At 40.6% G+C, this 12698-nt stretch overlaps 1 protein-coding gene across 1 annotated transcript in view; it reads right to left on the reverse strand.

The window, feature by feature from the left end:
- Nucleotides 1-12494, reverse strand: part of SLC26A5 (solute carrier family 26 member 5) — a 34176-nt gene extending 21682 nt beyond the window's left edge. The window contains exons 1-6 of the mRNA XM_027773396.1: nt 12302-12494; nt 11510-11649; nt 8631-8741; nt 6171-6337; nt 5141-5305; nt 1979-2131 (exon numbers count right to left, since the gene is read on the reverse strand). Of these exons, the coding sequence (XP_027629197.1) occupies nt 1979-2131; nt 5141-5305; nt 6171-6337; nt 8631-8741; nt 11510-11649; nt 12302-12453 (888 nt within the window). The 5' untranslated portion in view covers nt 12454-12494. The remainder of the gene's footprint in view (nt 1-1978; nt 2132-5140; nt 5306-6170; nt 6338-8630; nt 8742-11509; nt 11650-12301) is intronic.
- Between the last annotated feature and the right edge of the window lie 204 nt (nt 12495-12698).

A 12698-nucleotide genomic window follows, 5' to 3' on the forward strand; every position in this document is an offset into this window, starting at 1 on the left:
ACCATTCTCCTCAGAAACACAAAGGAATCTTTAAAAGCAATCTGGGAAATGACCAGGACGAGCAACCCAAGGCGGGAAATGTAACTGTCATGATACACTTCATAATTAGGGCTTGTCTGGCTTCCCCATGCAAAGGTGCTCAGAGATTTTGATGAACTTCCCATGGAAACAGGACCACTGTACCCAGATTCAGTGAGAGAAGAATTTTATAAATGGTTAAAGAGCATCTTTTTTTACCTATTAACAGATAATGATTGAATGTAGATGAGACCAAAGTAAGGAAAAGAATTGAAGGAACTGGCTTCCTTGTGAGCCATACCAACCAGTTGTTGTAACTAGAACATTTTACTCAGTTGGATCAGGAACCTATATTTTCTGTTTCTTATCCTGGTGGCCCCCAAACTATGCATAAAGAAGATCCAGTACACCAGCTAGCTCTCCAGGTCACCATAGATATTATTAAGTCACCAGGGAAACACTGACATCTGTTGGTCACTGTGCAAATTTCTGGTTTGAGGAAGTTACAGTTTGAAAGTCAGTTCACACTGTATTCCATGCAACAACACTGCATGTTTGCAAAGCTGGGTGTTCAGTGGTTGCTCTGATGAAAAAGCAGGAAACCAAGTAAAATCCATGTGAATAGGAAATGAGGGTAGCAGAGTCCAATCTGATTCTAAGGTTTGAAAATTTGCAAAGTATACTCACCAGACTCACACATCCCATGAATAAATAACTGGTTAGTTTAGAACATACAACATTTTTTTATTCCAACTTATGTGTGCACTTTCACAAACAGCTAGTAAGTTGTTAGCAATAAGTATGCATTAAGATGTTTGAACCTAAGTACTTAATAAATGGAACTGTGAGGTATTTATTTTGGGTTAGGCGTGCCAAAGAATTGAAAAACTTTGGGAACCATTGTCTTTTGCTCTTTTCAAAATAAAAAAAGCTTAACTTTTTCATGTTATGTAAGTAATATACGCTCATTAAAAAACAACTAGACAAAAATAACTTGAGGAAAACAAATCCTCTGTAAACCCATCACTTAGGGACAATTAATATCAAAATTTTTTGTATGCATACACACATATACATAGAGGGATATGTGTGTATGTGTGTGTATTTTTTTCCCTCAGAGGCAGGGTCTTGCTATGTTGCCCAGGCTGACCTCGGACTTGCAATCCTCTTGCCTCAGTCTCCTGAATAGCTTGGATTACAGTCATGCACTACCTCACCCAACTTTTCAGTTACATTTTAAAAGTCATCAGTGTCGCTTTTTTTCCCTCCATCTTGGAGCCTGTGGAGGCCTGCTGGGAATCGCCATCTTGGGGCCTGTGGAGGCCTGCTGGGAACAGGACTTCTAAAAGGCAACTATGTCTGGAAGGCTGTGGTCCAAGGCCATTCTTGCTGGCTATAAACGGGGTCTCAGGAACCAAAGGGAGCACACAGCTCTTCTTAAAATTGAAGGTGTTTATGCACGAGATGAGACGGAATTCTATTTAGGCAAGAGATGTGCATATGTGTACAAAGCATAAAACAACACAGTGACTCCTGGTGGCAAACCAAATAAAACCAGAGTAATCTGGGGAAAGGTTACCATGCCCATGGAAACAGTGGCATGGTTCGAGCCAAATTCCGAAGCAACCTTCCTGTTAAGGCTATTGGACACAGAATCTGTGTGATGCTGTATCCCTCAAGGATTTAAAATAATGAAATGTAAATGAATAAAAATGGATTTGTGTTTTAAAAAAATAAAAGTCATCGGTGTCTACATTTTAATGCTTTCCTTTTACTGTTTTTTTGGTTAGATAATTTGTAAAAATTCCCTTTGACATAATCTATGACATATTCTAACCTTTCCGAGAGACAAAAAATCCTCTTGTGCCCTATTCCTCTTTTGCCCAGTTCAGAATCCCTTCCAGATGTCAGTGTATGCAGTCATAGAAGTTGAACAGGTTATTGCCTTGAGTTGACTTACCGCAAAGAACTCTAAAGGAATGGGTGCCGGTAATTTCTCTTTAAATCTCTCATTAAACTCCTTGCCACCCAACAGCAAACCAAAAACCATCAGCCCAACGCCTAGGGAACACACGTTGAGGTTTTTAACATTCTGCAACACAGCAACTGTACTCTGTAACACAGTGAACACCAGATGTTTACATCAAGAAATAGCCCCGGAAAAGACAGAGATGCTCTAGAGCATAGATTCAGACCCACCATTCCATTATTGGACATTTCTAGTTACTACAAGAGTTCTCAGGCTACAATCACTTTGTACCTTCCACTAATTTGGAGATATTTTTTACATGGTCATACAACTTTATAGTTGTAATTATTAAGGTAACCATTTTATCTCTTCCAGTAGAGAGACAGAGACACACAGAGAGAAACAGAGAGAATAGCGCCCCCAACAGGGTCTTTGCACTGCAATTTACTCCCAGTCTCAGCTGGCCCAGATGACGGGCAAGTGCTTACTCAGCATGCTCAGGGAGGTCCTGGGACGTGAACCTAGGACCTGTCTCACTTAAGTCCAGTTGCAGTACCACTTTATCACCACCTGACTGCTAGAGTTGTAATTCTTATCCAGCTATCTTATTTTTGACATCTGATGTCTCAATGTAGTATTATACAGTTCATAAAAGTAACCATGAAGCTGAGTTTTGAGCATTAGAAAAGCATTAGAGGTTGGTATCAGCAAAATACGCCAAAAGTAAATACACACAAAAAAGCTTTTAGGAGCTTAGGAGCTCAAAGAGTGAGAAATTTTTGCTCATAGATGAAAGAGAAATTGAATGGGCTTTGAAGAGAGTGCTGAAGTTTGGAAAGGTACCCAAAAGAGTTAGGGAAGAAAGCCACTTAATTATATCCCAGGGCTACAATTTGGGCATACCAAATACAGTCCTGTCTCACCTGAAACCCAATAAAGTAGACTTCCCTCTGAGCTTGGGCCACACACACTTTCTTGTCAATGCCTAGAGCATGCTCAGGTGTACAGAAAGTGTGGTACTTCCTTTGTGGCAAGGCATTTCAAGAAATCTCAGAGTCAGAGTAAGGAGGTTACCAGCTATTATGGGAAACTAAGCATTTAGTTATTCAGTGTCTGTTCCCACATTTTGATTCTATTCTAATCAACCAAGTACTCAGTTTAAATGCACTTTCTTCTTTTTTATTTTTATTTTTTTGAGAGAAAGATTTTTTGCTATGGGGGGGTGCACTCACTGGAGAGACAGAGAGAAAGTGAGAAATCACCCCACAGGGGGGATGGCCACACCGTAATCCCTTCTCCTCCATTCCCCTCGGGATTTTGGGCATGCGTGCACACACAGCCAGCATGAGTTTTAAGCCACCAGTTTGGGACTCGAACCATGGTGGGCTATATGGGAGTCCAGCAACGTAACCATTACAATATCTGCTGGTCCCTTAGATGTCACTTTCTTAAAGTGACATTTCTAGGCCTTAATTATAGTCATCCTATTCAACTTTCAGAGCAGCCTGGACCATTTCTTCATAGCACTGAACGCAATTTGTACTTGATTACATATTATGCAATTAATGTCATAGTGTCTGTCTTCTCAATGGGCTGCAGGTTCCAAAGGGCAAGGGTTATACCTGCTTGGCTCACTGCTGCTCCTCAGCACCTTGTGTCCAAATACTTACCAGGTTACAGGCCTTTCTGTCTAAAAATAGCATTAGCAACATCTCTGAAGGTCTTTTTTTTTTTTTTTTCTTTTAAGCTTTGTTTGTTTATTTTTTCATAGGGAAGAGGGGAGACAGGGACCCCTGACAGGGTCTTGCCACAGATCACACAGATCACACTGTAATCCTCCCTCCAGCCTTCTACTAGGCCAGGAACATGGTGTGCCCAGGGGTGCCCTTGGTGTGGGGTGGCTAAGCCTTCCCATTCGGGTCCGGCATTGTGCAGTGGCACCCCATTGCCCTTGCCCATCTCAGTTTTAATATGCAGTCCTTCCATGTCACTTGGCTCTAATCATTTCCTAATTTCTTCTTTTTCCATGGGTTATTTAAAAATATATATTTTTGGTTCCAAAATTATGGGGTTTGAAAGGTATTTTTAGTTATTTCTTTCTGCTTATATTGTACTGTATGAAAAAATTTTTTTCAAAAAGATTAAAAAATTTTATTCATTATTATTATTTTAATTTTTGCTACAGGCTAGGTGCATCAGAGAGAGACTGAGAGGGAGAAAGAAGAGAAAGTGAGAAAGCAAGCCACTAGGTCTGGAATTCGAACCACAGTCAGCCATGTGAGTCTAGTGCCTTTAACCACCATGCCACCTGCCGGCCCGCCAAAAAATTTTTTCTAGAATTTGCAATTAGTGGGACCAATTAGTGGTTATATTGCTGTACTGCCATGTAGTTGACCACGGTTTAAGTCCCAGACTTGTCAGCTTAAAATTCATGCCAGGCACATATGCGTACATGCCCAAAATCCCAAGAGGAGAATGGAGGAGAGGGGATTGTGGCATGTCCATCCCCCTTGGGGAGTATTTCTTGCTTCCTGTCTGTTTAGTGAGTGCATACATCCTATAAAAATATCTCTCCAAAAAAAAAAAAAAAAAAAAAAGAAGCTAGAAAAGGATTTGCAATTAGTTCATATGACCACTTTCAAGATGATCAGTTACTACCATTGTTCTCTGTGTGCTTGTACATAATTTATATGTTCTGTGAGTTGAGAACAGGGTCTATATACATTTTACTAAGTTAAACTGGTTAACTGTGGTAGTTCTATAGCCTTATTATTATTTTTTGCATGCTTGAGTTAGCAGTTTTTGAGAGATATGTTCTCCCATTATACATTTAAATTATTTGTTAGTTTCCAAAAAGAACAGAATTTGGACTTAAGAAAAATCTATCTCTTTACCTAATTAGAGTGATGGTGCAGTCACCAAGTGAAGAACCAACAAAAACTTCCTTGTGAGATGGGCAGTATCACATATTAATAAAATGGGATTTTAAGGCTGCATCCTTTTTGTAGCACTCTTCTCAGAAAGTCTAGAATAAATACATCTTTTCCATTTTATGGAAATTCTTAGGAAAAAGAAAAATGATCCTTGAAAGTAAAAGTGATACAGAAGAGAAGAAAAAATAAGTACCAGTAGGTCAGGCAGTTGGGTACTTACATACACCACTGAAAAGATCCCACTGTACCGCTTTGTTTTAACTCCAAACAGGTATTTTAACATGGAGGTGAAGACATGCACAGCTGCTGCAGTGGTAAACCCACGGACCAGAGGCTCTGTGAGATATATGGCCACAAATCCGAACCTACAGACACCTAGGCAAAACTATTTTTTTTAATGACAAAGAAACAAATTAAGTCACGTGATAGGTCAGGAAGTTACGATCAACAGAAAACATGTCCAAGTAGGTCAGGCAGTTGGGTACTTACATACACCACTGAAAAGATCCCACTGTACCGCTTTGTTTTAACTCCAAACAGGTATTTTAACATGGAGGTGAAGACATGCACAGCTGCTGCAGTGGTAAACCCACGGACCAGAGGCTCTGTGAGATATATGGCCACAAATCCGAACCTAAGACACCTAGGCAAAACTATTTTTTTTAATGACAAAGAAACAAATTAAGTCACGTGATAGGTCAGGAAGTTACGATCAACAGAAAACATGTCCAAGTTTCTTTCTGGACTACTTTCTTAAGCTACAGACTTGTACCTACAGTAGTTAAGAAGCTAACAAATTACTGGGTAACAAAAGAAGAAGCTAACAAAACACAGGAGACAATAGAAGGTCTAGAGTGGCTCGGAGCCCACACAGACTATTGGCCAGTCATGACTTCCCTGGCCCTTGGATTGGGACAGTCTTCAGCACGTAGACCACGGTGTATGATCACTGGCTGTTCTTTCTAAGCAGATAAGGGATGTCTTTTTCCCAGTACTAATCAATGCTGCTGTTTCAAGATGGGCCTTTGAGAACTCTGCAGTACTTAATCAAAGCATGCCATTCACTCATAGTTGTAAATGAGCACGCAGTTACACTGGGGCTTCCGAATGCTCTGAACCGTGAATTTAGGAGTTTTGCTGGCTGACTTAGTCCACCAAGTAGTAAGCCCAGCCAAAAGTACTCCACACTTTTCATCTAAGTGTTTGTGAGCTGAAAAATGAGAGCCCATTTCCCTATGTCTGAGTCTTACCTGAATGATTCCTGAAAGTAAAGTAACAGACATAGCGACTTTCACTCTCAAGGCATCCCTGGCTTCCGTCCCATTGGTTGCATTTACTCCTCCTGGAATGACTATATCATCTGGTACTAAACGAACAGCCACACCGCCAATCATCAGGCTAATCACGGCAAAAGGACCTGAAATAACAAAGCTCTAGTGAGCCCTGTGTGGAGGTTGAGGGAAACTATCTTCAGCCTACCTGGTGTGCTTGTTTCCAGCACGCCAAGAGACATGGGTGCAGCCTGCACTGCCGTCCTGTAGCTTTCTGCCCCAGTGTGTGAGTAGCCTGTGTGTGTACACACTGCATTTTTCCAAAAGGACAACAGTGTCTTCCATCCCACATACTCTCATTGACATTTCCTGGTCAAGGGATGGGTGTCTTTTCTTTTCTTTTTTTATTAAGCCACCAGGTCTGAGACTCAAACCGTGATCAACTACATGGGAGTCCAGCGACATAGCCACTATGCCAACTGCTGGTCCTAGTTTTTGCTACAAGGCACATATGTGCTCATGAGAGAAAGACCAAAAGAAGGAGGGGAGAAAGCATCCTTGATGGGGAATGGTCATGCTGCAATCCCTTCTCCTTCATCTCTCCCTCCTTTTTTTTTTTTTTTTGCTATAGGGCGCATGCGCTCACCAGAGAGACAGAGAGACAGAAAGCGAAAAATCGTCCCCCCTCCCCCTGCCGGGGGATGGCCATGCTGCAATCCCTTCTCCTCCATTCTCTCGGGATCTTGGGCATGCATGCACAAGCGCCCGGCATGAGTTTTAGTCACCGGGTCTGGGACTTGAACCACGGTTGACTACGTGGGAGTCCAGTGACATAACCATTATGCTAACTGCTGGTCCCATCTCTCCCTCTTTTTGAGATTGCAGGTACATACAAACATGTGCCAGGCATGTTTCTCAAGCTGCTGGGTCCAAGACTCAAACCATGTCTACCCTGGGGGATCTGGCTGCCTTGACCACCAGGAAATGGAGCTGGCCCAAGAGGTGGAGTCTTCTTCCTCTCACTTTTCACTTGCGTGGGCTTATGACTTGGGAGTAACCAAAAAATGAAGTGGAAGTAACCCTGCCTGACTTCTGGGACCATGTAATAACAGGTGATGCAGAGGCCACCTGAGAGCTATCATGCTTGTGCTGGAGCCTGAGACACTGTGAGAAAGCTCCAACTAGGCCTCATGGAAAATTTCTGGTACTACATGGAAAGAGGAAGGGAGAGAAGGGAGGAGAGAGAGCGGGAGGACAGAAGGAATAATTGCTCAGTTGAGTCTTTCCCAAATCCTGATCTGTAAAAACTAAAAGATAGTAAAATTACTCGTTTTAAACTGCTAAGTTTTGGGGGTATTTGCTACCCAGCAATTGATATCTGAAACACTGTGTGTTTGTTTGTGGTAGCACCAACACTACTATGAAATCTATATGCACCTGATCTACTAAAGAGAAAATATGTTTAATTCAGTGCTTAAAATATGATGAAAACAAAATACATGCATAAAGAAAAGGAACTTGAAGTACCACAATTAACATAAATAAGAAGAAAAACCAGATGGAAGCAAATTACGTTATGAAATAAAATATTTGTCTAATTTCACAGATTTCATCATTTGCTCTTTTATACAAGAAGACTGCCATTTGTTAGTATTATTCCAAGATTATAAGAAAGCTATCAATGATAGAAATCTCGGTAGAAGTGTATTTTTTAAAAATCTATTGTAGGGCCAGCAGGTGGCATAGTGTTTAAGGTGCTGAACTCCCACATGGTCAATCACGGTTGGAGTTCTGGACTCGGTGGCTTAAAACTCACACTGGGCGCTTGTGCATGTGTGCCCAAAATCCTGAGAGGAGAATAGAGGAGAAGGGATTGCGGAGTGGCTATCCTCCCTGGGGAGTGATTTCTTGCTTTCTGTCTCTCTGTCATCTCTTTGTTTCTCTGGTGAGCACATACACCCTAGAGCAAAAGTCTCTAAACAAACAAACAAACATCTATTGTGGAGCCAGCCAGCAATATGGTTGTTTAAGGCAGCTAGATTCCACATTATTGACTGAGTGGTCTGAGTCCCAGACCTGATAGCCTGAGGAACATACCAGGCATGTGTGCGTGTGTGCCCCAAATCCTGAGAGCAGTATGGAGGAGAAATAATTGTAGCATGGCCATCCCCACTGAGGGGTGATTGAGTGATTGATAGATTGATTGATCAATCCTTCTCTCTCTCTCTCTCTCTCTCTCTCCCCGGTGAGAGACTACATACTACTGAAAAACTAAAACAAAATAAAAAAACACCCAAAAGCTCAAAACAAAAAAACCTACCATGTATGCAGTTGTCATTAAGCAGATACTTTTAAAACAATCACGCTATTACTTTCGGTACATTGCAAAACTTGGCAATCCAAAAGGAAAGTATTAGGATATCAAGTATACTCTTTTACCTATGGATATATGTCTGGATGTTCCAAAAAAACAATACATGATAACAGGATAAAACGAAGAGTACAGGCCAAATATCGGGGGCACAGCTGCCAACATTGCAAAGGCTAAACCTGTGGGATGAAAAAAACCAAACAGAAATGATCATTAGGAAACAGAGGGGTTTTATGTATTTTCTTTTGGTTCTTTACCTCTGATGAACAAGTATATTTAATTAATCAATCTTAAAAATAATTATTTATTAATTTTATTAATGATTATTATTTATCAATTTATTTTTAGATATATTTTTGCTGTAGGGTGTGTACACTTGCCGGAGACACAGAGAGAGACAGAGAGACAGAAAGAGAGAAATCATCCCCTAGGGGGATGGCCACGCTGCCATCCCTTCTCCTCCAGTCTCCTCTCAGGATTTTGGGCATTCATGGAGTTTTAAGCCGCCAGGTCCAAGGTTCGAACTGTGGTTGACTACCTGTGAGTCCAGTGATGTAACCATTATGCAATCTGGTGGTCCCCATTCATTATTATTATAAATTTTCTATAGGGCACCAGAGAGAGCGAGAGGGCAACAGAGATTCAGAGAGAGAAAGTGAGAAAGTAAGCCACCAGGTCCGGGTCTCTAACCACAGTCGGTCGTGTGGGAGTTCAGTGCCCCAACCAGCTTGCCACCTGTTCTCAGTTTTAGGGGCTTGACTAAATTTCTGGGACAACTAGATCACCTTCTGATACAAATTTGATTGTGAGATGGACTATGCCTCTGAGTGATTTATTGGATGATTTCTAACTTTGAAATAATTTCCTCCTTTCTGCAATACCACAAGCTCCTGGTAGTCCCTCACCCTTTCCACATACTCCTTCTTTTCAGTCTCTTCTGCTGATTTCTCATTCTCTACTTGGCTTATAATGTTGGACAAAGCTTGATCTTGGCCTCCTTCTCTTCTCACTCCACATTCTCTTCCTCAGTGGCCTTGTCTACTGCCATGGTTTATAATAAATACTATGTATCTGTCAAGGATTCCCAAACTGATATCTCTAGTTCACACCCTCTTTGAGTCTACCATATATTAAATATAAATATGAACTATCTATTTGTCTATCTCGAAAGCACCTCAGAATTAACACGTTCAGACTTATCCTTTGATTCCATTCCTGCAACCTCTATTATGTCTGAAATCCATCCCTCAGGGGTTTGACACAGATACCTGCAAGTCTTTCTTGACCCCACAGCTGTTCCTCACTACCTCCACATCCAGCTCATCAGTCCTGCAACCTCAAAGTTATTCTTGACATGTCTTTCCTCACTGCCCTTTGGTTAACCCAAGAGAGTCTTGGTAATTTTACCTATAAAATATATCATGTACCTTTCCAATTCTTTCCACTACCCTCGTTCAAGGTGGAAAAAGGTCAGTTAGTAGAAAACAAATTTGTGAAATAACTGTGAAAACCTAACTAGGCAAAATCCTGAGGGTTTCTTGGGAGGATGCGTTTACATGGTTCACCACAGACAATTCCTGCAACGTTGTCAGTCCAACATGACTGAAAGTCAGTTCAGCTTCCATTCCCCTGTTAGATACTGCACCCCGTCCGGTCCTCACCCTGCCCATTTTTCTGCCTTTGAATAAGATCCTTTTTCTATTCTTAGGGTGATGGTGCCAAAACAGTTGTGGGAAACTGTTCTAAACCTGTTTTAAGATTTTAAAAGATTTAATAGATCAATCATTTGGAAAATTAAAAACTCAGCTAACAGATCACTAGGGGAAGTGATTTTTAATTTTTACAAGTTAATTTTTGAGAAGCTGACTGGAAGGAACAGAGTTTTGGTCAGCTGATCTAAAGCTTTTCACACCATTGGCACTTTTGTCCGCAATGAACCATTGTCACCTCTGACTGGTCTTTGCCCATTCATTCTGATACCCCCCATCAACCACATCCATTTCCCACAGAGGAGTCTCGGTACTCTCTTACAAAGAAAACCCAAATGAAAATTAGGCTGACAGCTTGTCATCATTGAGAGTAAAACTCCTGAGTGGCCTACGGGCTCTGTAGAACTGTGCCTGCCTGGACGGCTACTACACCTACTGTCCTAGCACCCCACTTTTGGGGTAAGTCTTCAGACCACACCCAACTCTTCCCATTCAGTGTCTTCATACATACTGTTTCTTCTGCATGAAAGACATTTCTTCTCATTTTTATCTGCCTCTAGACTCAGCTCAAATCTTATTTCCTCAAAGAGTTTTTTTTAAATGACTTTTCTATTTAAAACAGGTCCCCTGATATTATCTCATAGTATCCTGCCTTTTCTTTCATAGAATTTATCATCTTTTATAATGAAAAATGTGTGTTTTTATTTGTTTCATGTCTCATTTCCTGATTGGACTTTTAATTAGCTCCAAGAGGACAGGGAGGACAGGCAGGTACTAAATAAACACGTATTGTTCAGAAGAATAAATGAACAAATATTAGTATTTTTAAAGTTCATATGTAACATATAAAATCGAAGAGCTGCATAGGAATTCAGTGTATAATGTTCCCTTGTAACTAGAGTATGAACTTAGAAGCCAAGAACCTTAACAACCAAAACAAAATGTTAACTAAGTAACTGATTGTCTTGGCAAGAGGTATTCAATAGATAATGCTCAATTAGTATTCTGATCTGCAAAATTGAATCTTCATTTTCTACTATTAATATCCCTGGGGATTTTTTTAAGGGTTAAATGTTTCTGAAGAATTCTTTTAGACAGGTAAAGGCTGTTAGAATGATATGATTAAAAACTAGGCATATACAATCAGAATGGAATAAACAGAAACAGGGGCAGGTCAAGCAATCATCTAAGGAGATGGTAGCAAGGGAAGAAAAAAAGCAAGAAAACCTTCTACTGACCTTGGGGAAGCTGAAGCACTCCGGTGCTGATGCCTGAGACCAAGTCACCCAGCACATACTCCTTGAATTTATATGCTGGCAGCCACTTGGTTATGGGTAGGAACATATAAATGATGTTCCTTATTTTTTTAGGAGTACATCTGGGAGGACAAAGACAGACAGAGATAAAGTTATAAATGAGGAACATCTCTCTGGAGTTCATTACAAGGCATTTTCCCTTCTGTATATCCAGGAGCAAGAAGAAAACAAATCACAATCAGCGATTTGGGATATTGCTAAATGGGAAAGGAGACAGGAATGAAAAAAAAAAAAAAAAAAAAAAAAGCAGCAGGAACATTCCTGGGAGACAAAAGGATGAGGTGGATGTTTCGAAGGTGAGTGCGGAATTAGAGTTTTGTTTTGTTTCAGAGATTTTTGCTATAAGATGTGTGTGCTTGCTGGAGAGACAGAGGGAGAAAGTGAGAAAGCACGCTCCACAGGGGTTGGTCATGCTGCAATCCCTTCTCCATTCTACTTTTGGAATTTTGGGCGCATACACCAGAAAGAGGGTTTTATGTAAGTTTTTACACAGACATAGGCATAGTAGGAATTCAATAATCATGGGGAAATTCATGATGAAGCCTTCGTTCAAAGACCTACTAGTGACTGAGTCACAGTGGACAGCTCTGTAAAATGAGTGCTCAGTACATTCATTTTTACCCCATCATCAAACAGATTTTCTGTGCACATTTAACCTTGTTTCTTTCATAACTGCATGATACAATCAAAAAAATGGGTTAAAACAGAACATACGTGAACGCCTGTTTCAGCTTATCCCCAATGGATTCCGAAACCTTGTCCTTCTTGTGCAGTCTTTCCTGGAGGACTGGATTACTGAAGATAGGCCTTTCCACACAGTACCTCTGCGTTGCTGCAAGGATTTCATTTTCTTCAGCATGATCCATAGTACTCTGAGATTATTCATCAATAGCAGGAGACAAGCATTTCCCGAATGTCACTGAGAGAGAACATGAAAACTCCATTTTAGATGTCAAAGTCATACTGATAACTCCTAAGTGTCTCTTCTTTGCAGTACTCAAGTTTTTTTGAGGACTTCTCTGACTACCCCAGAGAATCTAACATATTCTTATACAGGAGGTACTATTTTATTTATTAATGAAATAAAATAAAAATAAATAAAAAACACAAG

Source organism: Tupaia chinensis, unplaced genomic scaffold, assembly GCF_000334495.1.
Source record: "Tupaia chinensis unplaced genomic scaffold, TupChi_1.0 Scaffold000044_1, whole genome shotgun sequence".
Lineage (NCBI taxonomy): Eukaryota > Metazoa > Chordata > Mammalia > Scandentia > Tupaiidae > Tupaia > Tupaia belangeri.